The sequence below is a fragment of the Melanotaenia boesemani genome, chromosome 2 (genome assembly GCF_017639745.1).
Source record: "Melanotaenia boesemani isolate fMelBoe1 chromosome 2, fMelBoe1.pri, whole genome shotgun sequence".
Classification (NCBI taxonomy): domain Eukaryota; kingdom Metazoa; phylum Chordata; class Actinopteri; order Atheriniformes; family Melanotaeniidae; genus Melanotaenia; species Melanotaenia boesemani.
The window spans coordinates 19,940,192-19,953,964 of record NC_055683.1 but is presented as its reverse complement, the minus strand read 5'-3'; the positions used below and the strand labels follow the sequence as shown (position 1 = coordinate 19,953,964).

General features: G+C 38.3%; 1 protein-coding gene across 1 annotated transcript in view; it reads right to left on the bottom strand.

Moving 5' to 3' along the window:
- Positions 1 to 300: 300 nt before the first annotated feature.
- The window catches only part of LOC121634034 (alpha-1,6-mannosylglycoprotein 6-beta-N-acetylglucosaminyltransferase B), a 68,660-nt gene continuing 55,187 nt past the window's right edge, over positions 301 to 13,773 (bottom strand). The window contains 6 exon segments of the mRNA XM_041976433.1: positions 301 to 1,034; positions 1,744 to 2,006; positions 8,540 to 8,614; positions 12,135 to 12,251; positions 12,375 to 12,521; positions 12,701 to 12,856. Coding sequence (XP_041832367.1) covers positions 836 to 1,034; positions 1,744 to 2,006; positions 8,540 to 8,614; positions 12,135 to 12,251; positions 12,375 to 12,521; positions 12,701 to 12,856 — 957 coding nt within the window. The 3' untranslated portion in view covers positions 301 to 835.

The following is a 13,773-nucleotide window of genomic DNA, read 5'->3' as shown; positions in this document are numbered from 1 at the left end:
CTATAAAAGAATATCTTCATACAGAAAAGATAAAATAGAATACAGGAATCAAGACGAATAATGGATTGTCTTTTTTTTTTTTATATCCAAGGACTGCTTTATTAAACTTATGAGTCTGTGCCAGCAGTGTCTTTATTTAACTCTGACTCAAATAAATAATTAAAATATTTACCCTCAATTGGCTTTCTGAGAATGACCATATTCTATTGTTATCTTATATTTCAGTTTTAGTAGGATTCGATGCAATGCACGAGAAAACTACACACATAAACAGTTATTTTTTTACTGTGTTTTATTAAATAACACTTATGTACAAATATATTTATCACAGGACATGTAAAATAGTGCATCTCAACATGGTGTAAATGGCTTTGGGTGCATCTGGGGCAAATACCCAAACTCTACTATGATACTGAAAGTATTCACACAACACAGAGTAAACACACAAGTGAAATTCATTTGCAACATTTTTTTTTTTTAATCAAAACTTGTTTTGATTGTTTGCAATTTCTGTACTTACTCATTCTTCAATTTACATGTTTCATCATGATTTAGAATAACTGTGATCCTGCTGCCACCATGTCAGCCTGTAGAACTGAGGCTTCAAACTCATCAGATTCAAAGTACAATCATGCAGTTCCCTGAGAGGTTATTAACACTTGACTTTCTTTAGCAGCCACACTTGGATGAGAGGTAAGAAAGCACAGTCACTGTTTATGCATTACACTTTTTATTTTTGCCACAGAGTCTCCTCGTCAAATGGAGTCCACAAGATAGCTTGGATCTTTGCAAAATGTGATGCAAAACAGTATTCCTCCACTAGACCCACCTGTGGTCATAGACAGTCTCTGCACAGTGCCACCTGTCCATTACGATAGTCCCTGCAGGGGCAAAGGCGTTGGTATTTCATGCTGGAGCCAGCACAGCTGAAAAGTAGTGGATCCCGCTGCAGGCCACATTCAGCATGCTCCGCTGAGAAGGCAGGGAAGAGGTGGTTCATTTCTGACTCCACTCCTTCACACTCGAAGCTCAGCCTGGGCACAAATGTGAAAGACAAGCATGAACGAAACAGTGTGAATAGATGTGCATAAAAACGCTAATATATTTACTGTTAATGTTAGGACTTAACGCCTTAGAGTTATCATTGCTTATTTGACACATATTATCCATTATTAATGCAAAAGTGATGCTTTTCAAACCCTTAGAGTAAAGGGAAATTCTAACCCTGGAAAGGGGGAGCCCGTGGCATCTTTACCCTGTACTGCTGCATCATCTTGAAAACAGAAGTGCAAATGAAGCATGAAACTGTTTGGAGGCAGTGTTTGAGTAGAATGTATTGTTTGCAAAATGAGCTTCATGAAATGTATTTTTAAATGCTCCCAATCAGGAAGGTAACACATTAACTGAGCATATAACAGCAACATTTTCCCTTTACAGACTGACTTAACATTAATTCTACATTGAGTATTTAGCTGGGTAATATTCTGTAAAGCAAGATGATCCTTTTTCATTTTATTTATACAAAATATGTGCTTTCTTTTATTCTTAAAAATACACTTCTTTCTGTTTGTTTTTGTTTGTTTTAATCCTGCTCACTGGTGTGATAAATTCTGATTCTGTTACACTAACAAATGCAGGATTATTATTCCTTACCCATCTGCAGTTAATCGCATTAAACAGGTTGCCTAAATTAAAAAGAGAGATAAAAACAAACCAAGAAAAAAAAAAAAAAGAAACTCTTACGCGCTAAAGGCCTCCTTAATGTTGATGAAACGATACAAAGCAGGCTCGCAGATTAGTCCTTCACTCTGGCACGCTTCCACACATGACTGGCCTCGCAGTGATGTCAAGAGCCGCAGTGCAGTGAGAGGAGGCCACGCTGAGATGGAGCTGCTGTTGGAGACCCAGGTTAGGATTCTGGAGTTAGGCAGGGGGATGAAAGGACTTCCAAGCAAAGGCCGAGAGGAGTTGACTGGAGGAAATGGAACTTCAGGGGAACAAAAGTCCTGCCGGTGCAAATGTACAATAGCCAGGATCAGTTGTGTTTCCAGTATTAGATCTGTCAGGCCAAATATACACAATGCTCCACAATAGAGGATCATAAACAACCCTTCACCTGAGATGATGATTTACACAAGAATTGTTAAAATCTAATCTTTTCTTCCACAAAAAAAAAAGATATAAATGATTTGTTAATAATTAATTGTTTCTATTTATTTTACTGGAAATGGTAACACACAAGGGTCCTTATCAGATATAATTTCCCCATATTTTAGGAAATGATATAGATACAGAAATGTTGTCCAATAGCAAATTAGATGTGAAGGTAGAATTGTGCTCTGGTGAGAGCTCTGATTAGATCCCTCGCTTCCAGCTGGGCCTATTCATAAAACCAAGGTAATAACATTTCTCTGACATGTCCCTCTGGCCTCGAGACCAGTTTATTAAACAGGATCCTCGTGCCCTCAGGCAATAACCAGGCTTCCAATCTTCTCAACCCTGCTGCACTTCCTCTCCTAAACACAGATATCCTTGATCTTGCACACATGTACGAGCCGACATGTACACGCAGTCACTGAGAATACAGTTTACTTCTACTTGTTGAACTGACAAAGCTTTGAATTCTTATTTTTTCCCTTTATCTTTTTAAAATAATGGTCATTGTTAAAGGAGTGAGTTTTTGCGCACCAGACCTCATTATATAGTTAAAGCAGCTTCAAAGATATGCCTTTGTGAAGGCTGCTGTTATGAGTCATCACAGCTGGAAAACTTCACTCTCTACAGACCAATGAAAATCTGAAATGTGAATGTTTTTATTTTCTGATATTTGACAAAGCAACATCTGCAGTCAAAATGTTTGATTTTTGTATTTGTCATTGAATAACATTATGGACAAGCCTTTAGAGAAAAGGAAGATCAGGCAGCTTGGTACGAGGGTCACAAATTGTCTTAGAGACCCCTGCCAGTACAGAGCAAGACGATACGGGCAATAAGTTCAAACAGAAAGTAGAAAAATTATGCTAAAAGTTGTGACAGGAGAAGTTAGACATAAAATTGGAGAAAGTGTAAAGATGGGAAATAAAAAAGTTAAAAGTCTGTTTGTGAGTCTCCCCTTGCACTCTAGGCAGCAAGTAACAACCTCTGTTAGTCACTGCACATTGAATGTAAGTGTTTGAGTTGTTTTTGACAGGAGACATGGTTAAAGGGCAGGGTGGACGCTAACACATCTCTTTAACATGCAAATGCCAAAAAAATAAATAAACAAACAATATACCAACCATCTTAACATGACAGAAGTCTTGACGGATGACAACATCTGTATATATGTGCAGCATATAAATAAAAAAATGGTTTTCATTTTATATTTATTTGGGTAGGAGTAAATAATAAGTGGAACACCTTATCTTAATGGCTGATTTAATTTCTATTTGATATGTGTTAAACTTGGAATCTACTTATAAGAGGATCGTCAGGAATACACTGCTCAAAACAATAAAGGGAACACCTAAACAACAGATCTTGATGAAAGAAATATTTCAGTATAAAATATTTATTCATTAAATAGTGGAATGGTTGAGAAAAAAAATTATCAATGGAAATCAAAATAATTACCCAGTGGAGATTTGGATGCAGAATCACTCAAAATAAAAATGGGAAGATCGCAGGCTGGCCCAACTTCTGAGGGATCTCCTCTCAGACCTGGATCGGGGCATGAGTCAACCCCTAGACAGTTTGCTCAAACGAGACATGATGTCCCAGAGGTGCTGGATTAGATTCAGGTCTGATGAAAGAGCAGGCTAGTCCATAGCATCAATGCCTCCATCATGTAGGAACTGCTGACACACTCCAGCAACATGAGGCCGAGCATTGTCCGGCATCAGAAGGAACCTAGGTCCCACGGCAGCAGCCTATGGTCTGACAATGGGTCAGACCAGGATTCCTAATGGCAGGCAGGATACCTCTGGGCTAGCACGTGGAGGTCTGTGTGGTCCTCCAAGAATTTGCCTTCCTCAGACCATCCTTGACCTACTGCCAAACCGGTCATGCTGGAGGATGTTGCAGATAGCAGTGTGGTCTCCATGGTGTCTCTAGACTCTCGCATGTGTCACGTGTGTGAGCCTACAGGTGCCGCTGTTGAAACACCAATCCTGGTGTTCTCTGGTAAATGTCAATAGGGCTGCAGGGTCTTGTAGATGACGGGCCCTCAAACCAGCCTCATGGATTCTGTTTCTGACAGTTTAAGCAGAAACATGCACATCAGTGGCCAGCTGGAGGTCATTTTGTAGGGCTCTGGCGGTGCTCCTCCTGTTCCTCCTTGCATAAAGGAGCACATAGTGATACTGCTGCTGGGTTGTTGTCCTCCTACGGCCCCCTCCTCGTCTCCTGGTATACTGACCTGTCTCCTGGCATCTCCTCCACGCTCTTGACACTGTGCTGGGAGACAGCAAACCTTTCCACCATTCGCATTGATGTGCCATCCTGGATTAGCTGCACTACCTAAGCAACTTCTGTGAGTTGCAGACACTGCCTCATGTTACCTCTAGTGGTGTGGGCACTGGCAAAATGCAAATATAACCTAAAAACAGGCAGGGAGGATGAAAACAGGGAAACGATCTGTGGCCACCACCTGCAGGATCATTCCTTTATAAAAGCTGTCTTGCTAATTACCTCTTATTTCCACCTGTTGTTCTATTTGTACAACAGCAGGTGAAATTGATTCATGAAATTGATTCACAATCAGCGTTACTTCTTAACTGGACAGATTGACGTCCCAGAGGTGTGACTGTCTTTTAGTTACATGGTAATGATTATGTGTTTCCTTTATTTTTTTTGAGCAGTGTACATTATTAATCTTGTAGCTGGCACTGGCAAACAGTGATTTAAAAGCTGGTGCAGTTAGCAGATGAGAAAATAATATTGTGGACAAGAATCTATGAAATCACAGAAGGAGAAATCATTTCGGATTAATTCAGTGCATCAACTTAGTAGATGTATGGATGCTTGAAGGAGACTGTGTGCAGTAAGAAAGTCCACTAAGTTATGAAGTTAGTGTGGACTTTTAATCATCCAGGTCACAGTCATCCTAATTGCTTGAATTTAAGGCAAGTGGATTCCTTTTACTAGTACTTGAATATGTGTGACCTCTAATTCTAATAAACTAGAGTTAAGCTGTTGTTGAGATTAATTCTAATAAACTAGAGTTAAGCTGTTGTTGAGATTAAACAACTTCAGCACCTGGGAATGGGATTTGTAAATGTATGTCCACGTTTATAAGGTTATGGTGCTACTTGGGGACAGTATAAGAAGTATGTGGAATAATCTGGAGTTTGCTTTTGATTGTGTTGATTCTGTTGTTGTTCCTTCAGCTTTGCTCCGTTAGGAAAATGAAGTTAAAGTTGGGTTGAGAAACTAAGTGTTCAAGCTGCTGTCTGTGCTTTGTTTCTTTTTCCTTTTTGTCTCTTTGTTTGGAAAATTGCTTTTAGTAATGACATTGGTTGTAAACGTCTTTTAAGCTAACTTTCAGCCAATCAGCGTTCAGTCACTGTGTAGCATTGTCTCTGAAGTCTGTTAGCACTGGAAAATACCTGTCCAGAGGGACTGAATGACACATAAGAATCTGTCTGTCCAAGTATGAATGTTCATTCACATTTAGAGCACCAGAGAAGATCTGCCTGTCTTCTATTGTAAGTGTCACCATGTCCATTATCCCACTCTATTGCTGGCTTATTTTGGTCAATTCAAGTTGTAGAATTTGGCATCATGTTGGTCTGTGAGAAAGTTCACTCTGCTCTGATTGCTCAAAGTAATGAATGAGTTCACGACAAAAGAAGAAGCACACACACAATCTTTTCTCATCTATCATCATCATTCTTCAAAACAAGCAACACATTCACACCAATGTGACCGCAAGGAGCGATAAACCGTAAGAATAATTGATAATCATGACTCAACAGAACAGATGTGTTACTGAGAAACATAAAACAGATGCTGCAACGACTTTGTTTTTGTTCTTTTTATTTATATATAGTATATATTCATTTTTGAATATATACAGTCTTCAATATTCTGTTATAAAGAACGTTATAAAGACACCCCCTTACATCCTATTCAGATGCTGGTGATGCAAGGAAATCCAGCAGGGTTTTTTTTTTATTGGTGCTGGTTTGTTAGTATATAAGACTTTAGCTCACATGAAATAAGACAAGGACGAAAACGACGGGGGATTTGAGAGAATGTTGAGAGTGTAACATAATCAAACTGGGAAAGTAGCCACAGCTGTCACCTATATAACACTTGGAGTGCAGCTTCACATTATTTCACTCTGAATCATTAACAGGCTTCCAAACATAAATTCAAATAAATGTACTCAGCATCACACAATTAACAAAAAAAAAAAAAAAAAAAAAAAAAAAAATGAAGAGTGAGAGAGTTCTGTGATGTGAGCAAATTGGGGCTGAATGTGTGGACTGGTACAAAAAAGCCTTGTATAAATGCATCTGTTCAACTATGTTCCATGAATAATAAAAGACTGAAAATGTTTCAAAACAATTGAAAAATTAAATAAATAATAAAAAAGCATAAGGTAGATTGGCTCAGGAACAAAGATCCCATATGCAACAGCAAGCTCTTCCAAAACAGCTCAGCACTGCAGCAAAGCCAATTAAGTTCTGTCTTCTGTCAACAAAAGAGCTGAGACAACTCACACTAAAGATTTACCTCAAATGCAAAAGTGCATACACTATTATTTTGTGCTTTCTAGCTTGTATTTAGATGTAATGCATAACCCAAACTAACATTGTATTCATCTCTGTAAAGGTGCATGAATGTGGGTTCAGTACAGTAGCTGGAAAAAGAGCAGAAAAAGGCAGAATTGCTGCAAGCATCCTATAACCTTTAGGTTTGGTCTCACGTAAAAAAGTACAAAAACTAAAGGCAGTTTATGTGTGTGAAAGTGTTCCTGCAGCATGATCGGCTCAGCAACCCATCTGTATATCCTACTCTACACATAGCAACTATAAATGTTTCCCAGGAGTAGACCAGAATGGAATTGTGGTACCTTAAATATTCAACCCAATTTCCTTGAATTCAATTCACTGATGACTAACTCTGTGTTTTAAATCTTTGCTTCTTTGGTTTTGCTTCTGTGCAGTAATAATTTTTAAAATTGTGTTGTTATAGTAAACTTTCAGGTCCCTTTGCTTTTTTCCCCATTATTTTTATATATTATTTTTAAGCATGAATATTTTAAATCAGTGTTTCTCAATCCTGGTCCTCAGGGACCACTGCCCTGCATGTTTTAGTTCTGTCCAACTCCAGCACATCTGATTTAAATTAATTGAACTGCTTGTGAAGTTCTTTGCAAGCCTGCTAACAAGCCATTCATTTGAGTCAGGTGTGTTAAAGATGGTTACCGCTAAAACATGCAGGGCAGTGGTCCCTGAGGACCAGGATTGAGAAACACTGTTTTAAATAATTCTTGCATTATTTCTTCTTTTTTATTATTATTTTTCCAAGTTGCTCTGCGATACTGAGTCTCGCTAATGGTTTTTATTCTTATTTTACTGCTATATTTGTGTTATTTTTGCATCTGTGCTTTCTGCTGTGTAAGGCACTTTGGGCTGCACTTGTTTCTAAAAAAGTGCAACGATAAATAAAGCTGAGCTGAGTTCAGTTATTATGAGTTGGGTAAGAAGATTAATGACACCCAAATGTGTTCTGTAAACATGAAGCTATAACTGATTCCCATGGTATTTGGACTGAAGACATGTGAGTACCAACTGCAACTGTATTATCTGTGCCCAAAAATATCTTTAAACTAATTAACAAGGTATTCATCTCCCTTACGTTGCTTGCCACAGTTACTTTATATGACATGGTCATCTGACAGCATCTGCATTATAATAAAACTGTGACTGTAAAGACAGTTTCAGAAAGAAAATTAACTGGTTCATTATCAGCTCATAGAACTAAAGATTCCCATATTTTTTATTTATTTATTTATTTTTTTTTTTAGCAAAGTGTTGTTTAAAGCCTTGCAAAGTAAAATAAAGCAATAGAACTACAAAATAAGTTCATTAATCTTGTTTGGTAACTAAACTGGTAGTTTCATCACTAAATTGCTGCACTGTCTATTATAAAGGGGATTTGCACTGTGAGGGGGTAACAGTAGCTGAACCTACAAAAATTATAATTAATCTTGCGAAAAACTTGCTGGGAGACAATATTCTGCATGCACCAAGAAATCCAGTTTATTATAGGAAGGCACTGGGAGCGTGCATTGTCTACCAATCTGAATGAAAGTGATCTGGATCAGTATAAAGTTTAACAGGTTCTTCTTTGGCTCTTGTTGTTTCACTCAAAGTGTCATAAGTTCAAGCTGGCAATTTTGTGTATTCTTGCTGATAAAAATACAAAAAATAAGACAATCAAACAGCATTAAAACCAAACTGAAAACATTCCTCTGGCTTTTCCCTTAACAAAGCATGCATTTATATGGTAAAATGATACTCAGCAGCGTGGTTTGCGTATTGATACACACCTGGTTTTGAATGTAAGCATGGACTCTTTCAAGCATTCCCTCACATGTGTACTCATAGGGCAGGAACGGGTCCACCTGTGAACACAGATGTGCATGCAGATAAAGAAACAGCGTGCACGTTTGTGTGTGAGTGTTGCACCAAGCCTTTGTAATTACAGGAACTGAGCATTTGATAGTTAATCTAAGCTGACATATTCATTAGCGTAATTGTGAAAGGCTTATATCATGCCACAAGCTTCACGTTAAAATCAATCACCTCATACATCAGCGGTGACAGCTTTGAAAATTAATTTCATTATTTTTTTAGTTGATGACTACATCGATATGTCAAACAATGGACTGAACTGACAACAGAACCATGTGGCATCCTGCATCGAGGGAGGCATTTTTATATAATTTGGGTCCTTTAGGTGAAGCTATCAGTGTTGCTATTGAAGCCTATCACTCATTATTTGATTTCTGATGGTAGAAAATGCTTTAAAACTTATTAAGAAAACACTGATCAATCGTATTTCCTTCTCTTTGTAGTATTTAACTGAAACAGGCTCATAGAAAGTGTGCAAGATACAGAAAGTATCTGGTGAGGAATGAGGATTTTTAGACAGTGTACACAATAACTACCTAATTTTTAAAGCCATTGTGCTTCAGTGACATCTGTAATTATGAAATATAACCAGATAGACTTCATTCTGGGGTGATCCCAAGTCCCAACCTCCTTCTGAAAAGTCTCCCGTGGAAGCTAAACTGAGATTTCACTGTTTACTATCAGGCAACTAAAGCACTCAAGCTTTTAAATTGATAAATGGTTCCTTTTAGAACTCTCTTATTACTTTATTTCATCTGAGTTTAATGAAATGTATCTGGCACTTCATCAGCTATTCTGCAATGCAATTTGCCTTTTGGGCATCTTTATATAATAGAATACGAGAGAGAGGAAGAAGGAAAAAAAAAAAAAAACTCAGAGGGTGATTTCAATTCAGCAGCAGACATTTTTTTTAAATGAGGCTTCAACGTATATACCAAACTGACTGCATTGCTTGGACACATGAATATGTGAGCAAAATTCATTATTACTCATGTCATCACTGATGAAAGGACTTTTGATGAAATTAAGTTTTTAAGCAGCAATGTCTAGAAAACAAGCACACAAGTCCAGGTGGTGGAGGAAATGAAGCAGGAGTTAGTTACATATTTCAGGATGTCTTTATCACTTGAGATAGGGGGCGGGACTAGGTGTGCCACTATGGTTTTACTGATGGACAAAAAGCTTTATCAGCTCAGTGAGCTGACTGAAAACATAAAAATATATTAAACAGAACAGGACATACATGATTTTATTCCATAATTTATCTCATTGAGCTCATTTATTACATCTCCTATAATTGTGTGCAATATAATGTGCATGTAGTTTTATTTTAAAGGCTTTAAAAATAATTATCTGGCTTTTACCAAGTCTTAAAATAAGGAAAATACAACCTCAGATGAACAACAATGCACTACATATTAAATGAGAAGTGTTATAATATTCCAACCAATCATTCTAAAGTGAGAAAGCATTTTAGACAGTTTGCAATCTTCCAATGAGTGGATGTTCCAGCAAGTTCACCTGAAGGTACCTGAAGAGCTAAATTTCACATTCTTCAAGCTGTGGTTAGCATATTCAATGTTAAAGTGTGTGACAGAAGTATAAAAAAGAATGGCAAAGAACAAGCAGGACAGCTTTGTTTTGCAAAGTTGCAGCAAAACTTATGAAACATGAATGTGGTCATAATTCACAGCACCATGTTTAATGAGAACAAAACACAGCAAACCAGCACAAACACCTTGTACAAACTGTCAAGCAGTTGGTGGAGGGGTGATGATTTGAACTTGTTTCATAACCCTTGAATTAACTGAGATGACCATGAACTCCTCTTTAGACCAAAGTATTCTAGAGATAAATATAAGGCCCTTTGTCTTACAGCTAAAGCTTGGCTGAAGTTGTGCCTGCAAAGGGGTAATTATCCCAAACACAGCAGCTAATCTACAATAGAATGTCTGAAAAGGAAAATAATCAACTGTGGAAATGGCCCAAGTCCGCTACCTAATTGAAATGCCATAATAGGACATTACGAGAGCAATGAATAAGCAAATGCCCACAAATCTGAAGGAATGATAAAATCCTTCAAGTTATTGCTGCTAAACAGTATAACAAGTGATAGATGCTTGGAGTGTACTTTCTTTCCCACACATAGCTTCTATAACTTACTTATTTTTTTGTTAAATAGATACAGAGTAGTTGAATTAGTAATTAATTTCATATGCTTTTGTACACCTGAGGCTCTACCTTATTTAAGACATTATAAGGATGCGATTTTAACCTGACAAGTAAAATCTTAGAATTGAAATAGGATGCACTATTTTTTCCCTCACAACATCTATAAGTAATAAATAGTTAATTCTTTAATTAGTTTGGAAAAATGCTTCAATTTGCTATCTTACCAAGAGGTAGATGTAAAATCAAAATCACTTTGATGTTGGTAAATTATCAAATTAAGTTCATGAACTGAAGCTGCTACCAGCAGTTTTTTAGCCTAGTTTTGCAATCTGGGAACAGGAGGAAACAGCTTGTTTTGTTCTGTCTGTCCAATGGCAGCACGATCCACCCAATATCACATCTGAATCTCATTAATGAACATGTCCGGCAAAAACCCAAAATGTAACCAAGTTGCCAGTTGCTTGGCAACTGAAACTGCAGGAAAGTACTGCTTCCAGCCAAGAAGCAGTCCAACACAGTCCCCCCCTTGTGAAAAAGCAGATTTTGGCTTTAGCATGGAAAAAACAAACAAGATCAGATGCCTTAATGAGTGAGCTTTAAAAGTCCTGGTAGGCAGATTTTGTAACAGAGCCAGACCAGCCTTTTTCAGTCTTATGCAAGGCAAAACTTACCACCTGCTAGCAGGAACTTAATATTTATCATACAGACATGAAAACTGGATGAATCTTCTAAATCTTAATAAGAAAGAAGCAAGTCAGTGCTCGCTTTCCCTCCTCTTTGATCGACATTTTATGTGTTTAACGGTGCCATAACTAAGTCCTGGTTTTGCCTCCATACGCAGAAAGCACAGAGTCTATTTGACACACCTGGCAGGGAGACGCACACATGCATCTTGGCACCATGAGACATTTGGCAGCAACTCTTGTGTTGTTTTACTGACAGATTGAGAACAGTGTGATTGATTAATAGGATGAACTGCAAACAATGCTCGCTGCTTGTGGGGCTGGCCTCTGAAAAGCTGCCGTGTAGAACCAGGTGTGGGCACAGTTAACCTACTGAGTCATTCAATATCTAAAGCAATTAGGAGTGCAGAGAGCGCAGAGAGAGTCAGCTAAGCATTTCGCTGTAGCATCAGATGCCATGATTAAGAGGTCTATTAAAAAGCTGTGGACTTCAAAAGTGGGTCAAACCACACTGAAGTGTGAGAGAGCAAATTATGCTCTCACCTGTGATAATGTGCAGGAGCGTGCACTTTGTAGGGCTCTCATATTACAAGACATTTATTTTGTTTGATGAATAGTAATAAGTCTGGATAAAAAGCACAAAATATGAACGTACATTGATCCTCATGATCTCCCGGATGGTAGTGTCAAACTCCTCTGAGTTATTAAAGTCAATAGTGATGACATGTGGTCTGCCAATATACTGCTCTGCATAGGGATGCTGAGAGGACACCTGAGGGAGGCATAAATAGGACATATTCATAATCACACTAAGGCTTATTAATTTAAGATCAGAAAATGTAGTTCTCAGTTTGCACCATGTAGATTTAATATGGATCCTGCTATAAGTGTCTACCTTCCTGGAGGTGGGCTTCCCTCTGAAGAACTCATGATTGAGTGAGCTGTGAGGGGGGTTAAACTTGGGCTGCAGAAATATACAGCCATTGGCTATGGCCTCCAAAGGGGCAGGGCCTTCATACGGGAAGCCAAATCCAATGAAGAGCTTGAGAAATGAGAAACAGCAGGTCGTTAGTGTACACTCAGTGCAGCTAATATTCAGGTCAACACTTGCATAATGAAGTCCAGCCCTGTAGAAGCATAATTACTACAAGGCAGTTTAAACAAATAAAATTGCATATGTATGCATTTGAGCATTATCTGAGCTCAGTACTGCAGACCTACCTTGGCCTTTCTGAGGAGCTGCTGCAGCTCCTGCTGAGGCAGCAGGCCATGGTTCTTGACAAAGGCAGGCACCTCTGGGGGGCGTTGAGTTTCGTAGTACACTGTCCCATGTATCTCCATGTAGCGATGCAGAACAGCAAGGAATTTTTCCTTTTCCTTTTATAACAACAAATTGAGTTCAGCTATTAAAAGCATAGCATTGGGAAGATGTATATAAAAAGAGGCAAACAACCTAATTTGCACTTACACACATTCATTCACTAACATGCACGTTTTCTTATGGAAGCTGTATGACTTTCTCTTAGGTAGCAGCTGGCTGTCTGATTTTTCTGCTTTGGTATTGATTGTGCAACAGACCCTTTTCTTAATTTATGCATATGTCACTCGCACACAGAGGCGGCTTGTCAATAGGCAAACCTGGCAAACGCTTGGGGCCCCGAGCCACAATGGGTGCCCCTGACGACCGACCAACTTTGAATCAAGATGGGGCAGCGACAATGTGGAGAGTTTGTAATGACAGTGATCAACCACTACAGAACTCTCTTAAGGGGCCCCACCCCCACCTCTCAGTAGTACATCTCATGTAAACAAACAGGAGAGAGCAGGTTTGTAAAAAATATAAGTTTCTGATCTAGCAGTGACAAAAGAAAGATAGAAAAAACCACAAGAGGAAAGAAGAGAGCAAGACAGTGGTAAGTATTCTAGATAATCCAGAAGCTAATTTAACTCAAGAGCTTAATCTGTCCTCTTGATGACTACATGGGTCTCAGGAGGCTGAAAATGAAAACTTGGATTATATCAAATTAAAGTTGTTTAGTTTAGTGAAAATAGTAAATAATGAAGTAGAAGTCAGTAGAGAAAACGGAAGCCCTCAAAGAACATTTAAAAGTTGCAATTGCAGAATTTGATGCTGTAATAACGCCTTTAAAGATAACATTATTTACACGTTAATTTATTTGTTATTGTTATTAGTATATGATATCATGACAAAAAATGCAATGAACACTAGTGGGAGGGGCCCCCTGTGAGATTTTGCTGGGCCCCCCACAGACCTGAGAATCACCTCTGCTTGT